Raw genomic sequence first — 12,464 nt, forward strand, 5'->3', positions numbered from 1 at the left:
CCTTAGCCATCTGTCTATCTACTGGATTCCCCAATTCACTAAATGCAGACAGAATTGAAAAAAAATTGAAAACCCACAACATGTCAATAGTTTCCTTCTTTCATCAGAAAGAGCAAACAACAATTTTTTTCAATATTCTTGATCTCAGCAATGTGTGCACTACACATTTCTCATTGACCAAAACTTACATTTGGCCCCAGCTGTATGTTTTTGCCTTGGCTTGATGTGTAACCATGACTGCAGCCACCTTGGACATCGCATTGTTATGAATTATTTTATACGAAGCACTTATAAAATGTTCAAACAGCAGCCAATATATCAGATGTTTTCCCTTCCTAATGTCAGGTTTTGAAGTCCTAATGTAAGTGCATTTATCAATACTTGAAGGCCACTGAACTTTAGTCAAGTCAATTCATAATATTTACAATGGGAAAACTTCCCTTGGGTGTAAACAAAAGGATATAAACAATTAAAGAAACATTGGAACATTCTTTTAAACTGTCAGAAATCTGACAGACACCATTTCTGAGGGCATCAAGAATGCACAGGAAATAAAAGATGCCCCATACACTCCCAAAGGCAGTGTAATAGCTTTTTTTAAGAAAGGAAACTAGGGATAATTCCAAACACAACCAAGAGTCTTTGAAGATTCTGTTAAATACAATATATAAAAAAAGTTATACTAAAACTGTATAGTTAAATATTGTATTATAAATCAGAAGCAATGCTGAAAACTTATCACATTGTGCAAGGTTTGTGAAAGTTTGTACCTCAGGTTGAGGTTTAGGGTGTAGGTTTGCTCGCTGAGCTGTAGGTTTGATATCCAGACGGTTCATTACCTGGCTAGGTAACATCATCAGTGGCGACCTCCAAGTGAAGCGAAACAAAGCTGTTGTCTCCTGCTTTCTATTTATATGTTTGTCCTGGATGGGGTTCCTGGGGTTTGTGGTGATGTCATTTCCTGTTCGTTTTCTGAGGGGTTGATAGATGGTATCTAGATCTGTGTGTTTGTTTATGGCGTTGTGGTTGGAGTGCCAGGCCTCTAGGAATTCTCTGGCATGTCTTTGCTTAGCCTGTCCCAGTCGAAATGGTGGGTTTTTCCCTCCATGTGTAGGGCTACGTGGGAGAGAGGGTCGTGTCTTTTTGTGGCTAGCTGGTGTTTGTGTATCCTGGTGGCTAACTTTCTTCCTGTTTGTCCTACGTAATGTTTGTGGCAGTCCTTGTATGGAATTTTGTAGATGACGTTGGTTTTGTGCATGGGTTGTACTGGGTCTTTTAAGTTTGTTAGTTTTTGTTTGAGAGTGTTGTTGGGTTTGTGTGCTACTAGGATTCCGAGGGGTCTTAATAGTCTGGCTGTCATTTCTGAAACTTGTTTGATGTATTGTAAGGTGGTCAGGGTTTCTGGTTGTGTCTAGTCTGCTTGTCGTGGTTTGTTCTTGCGGAATCTGCGGGCTAAGCAAAGACATGCCAGAGAATTCCTAGAGGCCTGGCACACCAACCACAACGCCATAAACAAACATATAGATCTAGATACCATCTTTCAACCCCTCAGAAAACAAACAGGAAATGACATCACCACAAACTTCAGGAACCCCATCCAGGACAAATATTTAAATAGAAAGCAGGAGACAACAGCTTTGCTTCGCTTCACTTGGAGGTTGCCACTGATGATGTTACCTAGCCAGGTAATGAAACGTCTGGATATCCCCAAGCCTACAGCTTGGCGAGCAAACCTACACCTTTTCACATTATATTCAGACTGCGCAAGAGAGAGATTCTAAGTATTTCAAGCACTGGAGGCAGGACAACTAACAACTTCAGGGCTAATTCTCAGTCAGAGAATGAATTGTAAGGGAAGGCTATATAGGCTAAAGACTTCACAACCTGGAAGATGGTCAAATTGACTATATGACCTTGCTCATTCATAAATATACAATTTCTACCCCCTCTCTCCCATCCACACTCTCCAGATAACAAATTGAAAATTTAGTTTTACAATAATGCATTAGGGTACCAACAGAACACTAATAATTTGTACGTGTATGATTTGCTACAAGGTGGTCATAGCTAACAATTACAGATATGCACTTCAGTTTGCAATTCTTTGCTGAAGGAGGTAAATAGACTGAATATCTATCAATTGTAACATTACTAACATCTTTCCCACATTAGATAACAGACATACTTCCAGCAGGAGGACATGACTGAACATCAACAGTCATAAATAGTGGAACGTACAGAACTTAAGTACCTACTAAAAGCTGAGTTACTATGAGAAAGCACACGCCCTCTCTGGTATCCTATATTCCTCCCTCATCATCTCATCATGCAGCCCACACGTAGTTGCGCCTTCCCTCATTTCCCACCCATCCCCATATCAAACTTTCTGCCTACTTTTCTCTTGATGTCCACTATCCACCTGTTTCCTCTTATTCACTTATTTCAAGCAATGTACCAAAGCAACACTGGTCAATCAGTTTTAGTGATGTTGAGTTAGGGTAAGTTTGTTTTAAGTACCATAGTATCCTCAGAAATTTTTGGACTATTGCAACCTTTTATGTTCACAACTTGGTTTTATGTCTTATCCAAATGGATATATCCAAGATTAAAGCACTCCTTCAGAACTGCACAAATGTCAGAGTAGATAATATTAAATATTGAAATTGAGCATGAATCAATAATCTGATTTAAATAGTAGTTGAGGGAAAGGTAGTACCCAGTTTGACACTCCCTCCCAAAAATCAGTAAATTAGGAACACAGGAACAGTAGTAGGCTATTCAGCCCCTCAAACCTGTTCTGTCATTCAGTGAGATCATGGCTGATCTGTGGCCTAACTGCATGCACCTGCCTTTGGTCCATATCCCTTAATAAACATGTATCTATCTCAGATTTAAAATTAACAACTGATCATGCATCCATTGCTGTTTGTGGAAGAGTTCCAAACCTCTACCACCCTTTGTATGCAGAAATGCTCCTAACATCTTTCCTGAATGGTCTGGACCAAATTTCAATGACACTGAAGGAATAGCGACATATTTCCAAGTCAGGATGTGAGCAGCTTGAAGGGAACTTGCAGGTGGTGGTGCTCCCATGTATTTGCTGCCTTTATTCTTCGAGATGTTAGTGGTTGTGTATTTGGAAGCACTAAGGAGCCTCGCTGAATTTTTGTATGGTTTCTTGCATACGCCCCCTAGTGGTAGAATCCCCATCCAGTGAAACTAATTTACCTCCTGTCTTTTCCTGTTAATATCTTGAAAACTTTTGGCAGATTACTCCTTAACCATCTCAACGCTAAAGAAAATATGCATAATTTTTGTAATCTCTCCACATAACTTAATTCCTGAAGTCCAGGTAACATCCTAGCTAACCTATCTCAAAGGCCAATATATCGTCCTATGGTGTGGTTCACAGATCTGTTCACGGTATTCCAAGTGGGGTCTAACCAAGGTTTTGTAAAACTGCAGCATAATTTCTGCAACCTTATATTTCTCATCTTCTGAATCCATTTGAGATATTTTAAAGATCAATGCCCCTGAACTCCCACCCAGTTCCTTTGGGCATCCATTGTATTTAACTATCTAGAAAGTAACCTGATCTATTCTTTCTCGGTCCAAAATGGATAATGTCATACTTACTTGTACTCCAACTGCCACACTTTTGCCTATTCACTGAGTCTCTCAAAATCCCTTTGTAATTTTATGCTATCATCCACAGTGCCCATACAATGGATTACAACTTACCATTCTATTATCCAAGCTGTTAATAATCATGTGACTAATTGAGGACCTAACAGATACTTGTGTAACCACTGGTTACACTAGGATACAAAGTGTGTACAGAATTTGACAGGCAATAGAATCTGGAGGTGTAGGGGTGAATTTAAAACATGAGAATTCCAACATTATACCTAACTGATATGGCAAACAACGACCTGCTTCCTTAATAACACCATTCATCAGCTTGATGACAACATTCCTCCAAATTAAGTCCAAGAGTAAATGTCAAGGTTTCAATAAACTACATTAAACTGTCTCCATTTAATATTGATGCGACCACAAAAGGGACTGAGTCACACGACTCAGGTTGAAACATTGATTCTACTCACCTCAATTACACTTTTATCAGTTTTCAGTTTGTAGATTTGTTCTTCAATATCCTGTTCTCTTTCTGATAGTCTCTCTTGTTGTTTCATCAAGATTTGCTTTAAAAGAAAAAGAATTACTGTTAAAAATGCTCACTAAATTCAAAGAAAACACATCATACAGAAAAATAAATTGCTTCTAACAGCAAATTTGTTTCACGCCACATCAAGAATTTTACTAGCCACTCCATATTGCACTAGAACCACAACAGCACTACATCATGAGTTGTAGCAATCTCATACTATAGCTGCAACCTCTAAGAAACTTGTGCATTTACTAATTCTGGCTATGAGGAAGATCAATTTTCTCCACTAGCTTCAATAGCCTAGCAAGTGGACAAGGATCACTGCTAGTTTTCACATTGGGAGCCAATTGCATATTATCCATTATGAAAATGACCTACAGGTTTGAATGGACCAGTAGGAGTAATTTTGCAAATGTTAAGTGTACATCATAACTAGAGAAATATTTATCGCCTTTTCGACCTGACATCAGCAATCTGATATTTCCAAGTCACTATTTGATTTCCATACCCCTAATCTGACTAAAATTGGCTTGTCATTTTTAAAATGTATTTATTGGATATGGGCATCACTGATTGGGCCAGCATTTGCTGCCTATGCCTACTTGCCCTTGAGAAGATGGTGACAGGTTGCCCTCCTTGAACTGCAATCCATATGGTATAAGTAAGCCCACAATAGTGTAAGGAAGGGAGTGGCCAAGAATTTGACTGTGATATTGAAGGAACAATGATATATTTCCAAGTCAGGATGGTGAGTGGCTTGGAGGGAACTTGCAGATGGTGTGTTCCCACTTATCTGCTGCCGTTGTTATTTGAGATATTAGCAGTTGCCCATTTGGAAAGTGCTGTCTATGGAGCCTTACTGAATTTTTTTTAGTGTTTTTTGTATATGATACATACACCATATGTCCCGAATGGTATCAAGTTTCTTAATTGTTAGATTTAGACTCATCCAATAAAGTGGGGAGTATTCCAACATATTCCTCCTACTGTGCCTTGTAGATAGTGTTCAGGCTTTGAGTAGTCAGGAGGTAAGTTACTCACGGCAGCATTCCTAGCCTCTGAACAGATCTTGTAGCTATTGTATTTATATGGTGAATCCAGTTGAGTTTCTGATTAATGGTAACCCTCAGGATATTTTTAGTGAGGGATTCAGTAACGATCATGTCATTGAATGACCAGTGACAATAGTTAGGCAACTTCTCCAAAGAGAGAATCTAACATGTGCAGGCTTTGACCTTTCACTGGATTTCTCAATATTAGTTTCAGATTGAAGTTCCCAAATCCTCACCAGCAGAGCGCCTGATCTCTGGTATGAGAAAACAAAAAAACACAAATTGGTGGCACAACATATCAAGTTCAAGAGTGGCTGAAGCTGGCAACTACAATATCTAAACTTGGTCATGAATGGTACACAGCATTGGGGAATTTAAAAAAAACATACAATGGACAAACAATTCAATCTTGGTTTAATTTATTTTCTCTATTTCTCTCTCACTTTCCTCAAATTACTTTGCAGTCCTCAGTCCAAGTTTTCTTTTTCCTCTAAAGTTTGTTCATATGCTTGTGAATTTGTAAAAAAAAATCAGAAAACAGCCAAAAAGACCAGGACAATGAACACAGAGAGACACAATCTGATGGAAGAAGTAAGATATATTTCTTCACAGGAAACAGCCTTTCAACTTCCCAAGGCAGGCAAATGCACCAGCTGTACTTCCATAACAGAACATTATTTTTAAATTATGAATCTACAAACAGCAGTACCTCAAAATTCACCACAGGTCTCTGCACATGACCAGAATTATTTCTTGACCATCCAGATGCCTTAATAGTGACTAAATTCACCAATAATGGATATTTTCAAATACGTAGCTCTTATTTGGAGTGGAACCATGCCTCTCTGGGCCTACATGTTTACATCCATGTTAGCCAGCAAATCTCCCTAGGCGTAGATTTTATCCGGACCTTATTTGAACCTTCACAGATATGAAATACAAATCACTATTCAATACAGAAAACACAAAAACTATTTAAAGCAAACTGAAGAACCGTAGAGCCAGACTTATAGCAGATTTTCAATGATCACTACAATAAAGGTTTCCCTTTACAACGGAGTGAGGTTGATGGTGAGGACAAATCCCACCCTTAGCGTAATGCTGTAAACAAAATCCAGAGGTAAGCAGAGGATACTACAAGTAAACTGAACATCAATGGAATCTTCAATTTCTAGTTGTTTGATCACAAGTAACTGAATGCGATAAACAGATTACAGGAAAAAAGTTAAGAGGCTTTGGGGAAAAATATAAGATTTAGGGCATGGGCAAATTCTTCTCGAGTCTAAGCAAATTAAACAGAATACATCTCTCTGAAAACTGATGACCCTTTAATTTGGTAAGAATTCTTTACTATTTTTGGATGTACCAAAGAACAACCTCTTCTCAGAGTTCCAAATTCAGGCTGGCTTTCCTGAACAAAAAGGCAGGTCAACAAAATGTGTCTGGAATGCAGTACACCAAAGAATGGAGTCAGAGTCATGGGTGAGGGAACCCAGCACAGGAGAAGTAATGGCACTGGAAAACCTTTAGTAGGAGAGAAGGCCTGTGGACGTGTGACAAGCCCTTTGTACAAACAACTCAAGCTTTAATTTGGAGCATGTACTTAGGCAGAAAAACATTTTCTGGGAAAGTCCCAATATAAAATAAACTAGAGCATAATACTTCTGCAAATGCTGAAAACAAACTCTGTTGTATTGACTTTAGTGAGGTGCAGCATTTATCAGAACCTTGCAACATGCTCTACCTCTAAAAATATGTGCCATTATGAGAAATATATTTTCTGATTACGTTTATGAATGGCATAGAATAAATTAGGTCAATGTTTTCTAGATTTTGTGATTAGCATCAATATTGAATGCCAATATATCCAAATTTAATTTTTGCAGCATTGCTGGAAGTGAGCAGCAAACCCAATCACACCAAGGAATGGTCAGTCTCCATATTACTACTTAAGCTGCGATCTGTTGATAATGGTTTACTTTGCACTGTAACTTATCAAATGACCATGAAGGGCACGTCAATAATAGACCTGGCCACAGAACTCTTTACAGATCCCCAGAAACCAAGGCCGAAATAAACAATATCGACTCTGGCCCATGTTGCACACTTTCTAAGTAACGTGGTTGGATGAGTGCACTCCTTTTATAAACACCATGCAATGACTTCACATAATGTGTGCTGGGGCTTTAAGTTGAGACACCAAAAGGTCCTTTCTTTCTAATACAGAAGTGTAATTACAAGGCAATTGATCAACAGATAGCACACGTCAATTTATATTTGCAATTGTAATTTGGTCCAGATTTTCTTTTTTGCCTGTATGCACATTTTTAAGTCCTGGTTTTGCTAGGCACTTGAAAAGGCAGAACTAAAAATTGAATTTCACATTAAAAAACAACTACCTCGACTTATTCACAAAGTATCTTGCATGTGTAAAGAATGTAGATGAAGCAGACACACTTTGAACTATAAGCGTGGGTACATTTGAACCCACCAAATAAAGCAATACAAGGAGGGAAGGGTGCTTTCGGTTAGACCAAAGAATATAAACAAATGTAAAAGATTCCAAATGATAGAGATAAGGGCACAAGATAAAACAGCAAATTCGGCTCATCAAGTCTGCTCTGCCATTCAATCATGACTAATATGTTTCAACTTCATTCTCCTGCCTTCTCCCCATAACCTTTGATCCCCTTACTAATCAAAATCCTACCTCTGTCTTAAACACACTCAATGACTTGGCCTCCACAGTCCTCGTTGGTAATGAATTCCACAGGTTCACCACACTCTAGGTGAAGAAATGCCTCATCCCAGTTACAAGGACCTACCTCTTCACTAAGACAGTGTCCTCAGGTCATAGTCTCTCCTACTAGTGGAAGTATCTTCTCCACATTCACTCTATCCAGGCCTCTCAGTCCTGCGGAAGGTTCAATGAGATTCCCCACCACCCCATTCTTCTAAACTCCAGAGTACAGACCCAGAATCCTCAACCCCTGGGATCATTTTGGTAAACCTCCTTTGGAATCCCTCCAAGGCCGGTAAATCCTTCCCTAGATATGTGATCCAAGACAGCTTACAATATTCCAAGTGTGGTCTGATCAGAGCATTTACATAACCTCAGCAATACACCCCTGCTCTTGTATTCTAGATCTATTGAAAATGAATGCTAACATTGCATTTGCCTTCTTAACAGCCAACTGAACCTAAATGTTAACTTTACCAGAACCCTGACTTTTTTAAAGCAAGGAATGAAGTCAACAGCTTAATGCATGCTACAACAGGACAGTCAAGGACTTTCAAACGAATAAGAGATTTATGGCTGCAAACTACTGGAAGACCTGATTTTTGGGAAAAGAAGAGCATGTTAATTGTTGGTTAACAGCCATTTCTTGCCTTTGTTTTCTGTTCTTGCAAACCCAAGAGCCAGCAACGAAGATATCCCAAATTCTGAAAGTCTCTCTCCTGAAATTAATTTCCTAGGAGCTTCTCAGAAGCTGATAAAGTTTGCAAACGTCAGTATTTCTAACTATCTTGCAAAATCATACAGCACAGAAACAGATCCTTTGGTACAACTAGTCTATGCTGACCATAATTCCAAACTAAACTAGCTTCACCTGCTTAAACTTGGCCCAAATTCCTCCAAGCATTTCTTATTCATGTATTTATCTAAGTATCTTTTAAACATTATAACTATACCCACCTCCACCACTTCTTCTGAAAATTCATTCCACACACAAACTACTCTGTGTAAGAAAAAAAATGCCACTTATGTCTTTTTTAAAAAATCTTTCTTTCAAAATCTGGAAAGTTGGGCTGTGACCAATTTCCAAATACTCTGATCCAGATGATTGCAATCTGGACTGAACATCTTCTATCACTCAACAGTTGTCAGCAATTTGATTTTGTCAACAGGAAACCCAGTGGATGAGGAGTCACCACATACTAACTTTTGTTTCCGGATTCTCTGTCATTAGGCTTGTATTCTCGTTTTTAAAAGAAAAGAATCATTTCGCCATCCTTGTCTGTTGTGCAAGTGTGTCTGTTTGGGATTAAATGGATACAGTTTTATTTCCTGATTATATCTTAAATCAGGAAATATCTTAAATTATATCTTCAAACCAGCTGTTTGAATTTGCTTTTAGGAATAAAATTTGTGTTCCAATAAACATTTTATTTTGAATTAATTAAAGATCCTGGTGAATGCATGTTTAATTCTGGATAGTAGTTCTAATAAAAAAAATTGATCATTTTGGTATTTGAATCTACATATTAATGTGAATGGTGCAAACAGTGAAGTGTTTGATTCAATTATCAGTGCAATCCTCTAGTTACATTTGTAACACTAAGGCCAATACACGCAGTTTTATGCTGTGAATACACATACACTAGACTCTCTTCGCCTTAATCTATAGAAACGTTGAATGGTAGTCATGCTGATTTCAAATCCATATCCAACAGATAAAAACAGTGATACACAAAGCCAGCACAGACAATGAAATTTCATAATAGTGTACACAGAAGGATGATTCATCATGTATTGGGCACAATTAACGGCTCATTAGGTCAGGATCAGTACATTATCTATATTGCAGACTTTTTAAGTTATCACATACTAGAAAAGATCCCAATATTGAGATTTAGATGATCATTATAATTATACCATGGGTTAACTCATCACCTCCACTACTCAATTATACAGACACATCCAGGAATGTAGCAAATAATGTTCTGCAGAAAACCTACAACAACGTTCTTAATGGTTCGAAACATCACAAAGCATAAAGTAAAGCATAATTAATTGAGAAACAAAAAGTCTTTTTATCATGAAGGAAATTTTAAAATCTGAAGATTATCAGAGCAAGGAACAGAAGAAAGCAATGAGTTATAAACGTTTACAGTTTTTAACAGGAGGTTCCAACTCCACACCAAATGAGACGAGGCTGGGGGAGAACAGAAGTAGTGATAAACAGAAAAGAACATGAGAGAATTTGGATTTCAGGAGCAATAGTAACAACAGTTGCATTGATAAAAGCAATAAAAAAGAAAAAGCGCACAGGAAACTAGAATTGAAATGTAGGCAATGATCTTGGTGTATTGATGAAAAACGTGCCAGTGTTTAGAGTCATAGAGATGTGCAGCATGGAAACAGACCCTTCGGTCCAACCCGTCCATGCCGACCAGATATCCCAACCCAATCTAGTCCCACCTGCCAGCACCCGGCCCATATCCCTCCAAACCCTTCCTATTCATATACCCATCCAAATGCCTCTTAAATGTTGCAATTGTACCAGCCTCCACCACATCCTCTGGCAGCTCATTCCATACACGTACCACCCTCTGTGTGAAAAAGTTACCCCTTAGGTCTCTTTTATATCTTTTCCCTCTCACCCTCAACCTATGCCTTCTAGTTCTGGACTCCCCGGCCCAGGGAAAAGACTTTGTCTATTTATCTCATCCATGCCCATGATTTTGTAAACCTCTATAAAGTCACCCCTCAGCTCCAGGGAAAGCAGCCCTGGCCTGCAGATCAGATCCTCCAACCCTGGCAACATCCTTGTAAATCTTTTCTGAACGCTTTTAAGTTTCACAACATCTTTTCGATAGGAAGGAGACCAGAATTGCATGCTGTATTCCAACAGTGGCCTAACCAATGTCCTGTACAGCTGCAACATGACCTCCCAACTCCTGTACTCAATACTCTGACCAATAAAGGAAAGAATACCAAACACCTTCTTCATTATCCTATCTACCTGCGACTCCACTTTCAAGGAGCTATGAACCTGCATTCCAAGGTCTCTTTGTTCAGCAACACTCCCTAGGACCTTACCATTAAGTGTATAAGTCCTGCTAAGATTTGCTTTCCCAAAATGCAGCACCTCGCATTTATCTGAATTAAACTCCATCTGCCATTTCACAGCCCATTGGCCCATCTGGTCAAGATCCTGTTGTAATCGGAGGTAACCCTCATTGCTGTCCACTACACCTCCAATTTTGGTGTCATCTGCAAACTTGCTAACTGTACCTCTTATGCTCACATCCAAATCATTTATGTAAATGACAACAAGTAGAGGACCAGCACCGATCCTAGTGGCACTCCAACAGTCACAGGCCTCCAGTCTGAAAAACAACCCTCCACCACCACCCTCTGTCTTCTACCTTTGAGCCAGTTCTGTATCCAAATGGCTAGTTCCCCCTGTATTCTGAGAGATCTAACCTTGCTAATCAATCAGTCTCCCATGGGGAACCTTGTCGAACGCCTTACTGAAGTCCATATAGATCACATCTACTGCTCTGCCCTCATCAATCGTCTTTGTTACTTCTTCAAAAAACTCAATCAGGTTTGTGAGACATGATTTCCCATGCATAAAGTCATGTCGACTATCCCAAATCAGTCCTTGCCTTTCCAAATACATGTACATCCTGTCCCTCAGGATTCCCTCCAACAACTTGCCCACCACTGAGGTCAGGATCACCTCTGGTCTATAGTTCCCTGGCTTGTCTTTACCGCCCTTCATAAACAGTGGCACACGTTTGCCAGCCTCCAGTCTTCCGGCACCTCACCTGTGACTATCGATGATACAAATGTCTCAGCAAGAGGCCCAGCAATCACTTCTCTAGCTTCCCACAAAGTTCTTGGGTATACCTGATCAGGTCCTGGGGATTTATCCACCTTTATGCGTTTCAAGACATCCAGCACTTCCTCCTCTGTAATCTGGACATTTTGCAAGATGTCACCACCTATTTCCCTACAGTCTATATCTTCCATATCCTTTTCCACAGTAAATACTGAGGCAAAATATTTATTTAGCATCACCCCTATTTTCTGTGGCTCCACACAAAGGCCGTCTTGCTGATCTTTGAGGGGTCCTATTCTCTCCCTAGTTACCCTTTTGTCCTTTTATAGATTTGCAAAAATCCTTTGGATTCTCCGTAATTCTATTTGCCAAAGCTATCTCATGTCCCCATTTTGCCCTCCTGATTTCCATCTTAAGTATACTCCTACTTCCTTTATACTCTTCTAAGGATTCACTCGATCTATCCTGTCTGGACCTGACATATGCTTCCTTCTTTTTCTTAACCAAACCCTCAATTTCTTTAGTCATCCAGCATTCCCTATACCTACCAGCCTTCCCTTTCACCCTGACAGGAATATACTTTCTCTGGATTCTTGTTATCTCATTTCTGAAGGCTTCCCATTTTCTAGCCGTCCCTTTACCTGCGAACATTTGACCCCGATCAGCTTTCGA

The 12,464-nt window shown here is 39.3% G+C and overlaps 1 protein-coding gene across 3 annotated transcripts in view; it reads right to left on the reverse strand.

Moving 5' to 3' along the window:
* The window catches only part of trim8b (tripartite motif containing 8b), a 90,630-nt gene that overhangs the window by 17,182 nt on the left and 60,984 nt on the right, over positions 1-12,464 (reverse strand). For all 3 annotated transcript variants that reach the window (XM_060842250.1, XM_060842248.1, XM_060842247.1), the window contains one exon: positions 4,107-4,202. In XM_060842250.1, coding sequence (XP_060698233.1) covers positions 4,107-4,202 — 96 coding nt within the window. The remainder of the gene's footprint in view (positions 1-4,106; positions 4,203-12,464) is intronic.

The sequence above is a fragment of the Hemiscyllium ocellatum genome, chromosome 22, assembly GCF_020745735.1.
Source record: "Hemiscyllium ocellatum isolate sHemOce1 chromosome 22, sHemOce1.pat.X.cur, whole genome shotgun sequence".
Lineage (NCBI taxonomy): Eukaryota > Metazoa > Chordata > Chondrichthyes > Orectolobiformes > Hemiscylliidae > Hemiscyllium > Hemiscyllium ocellatum.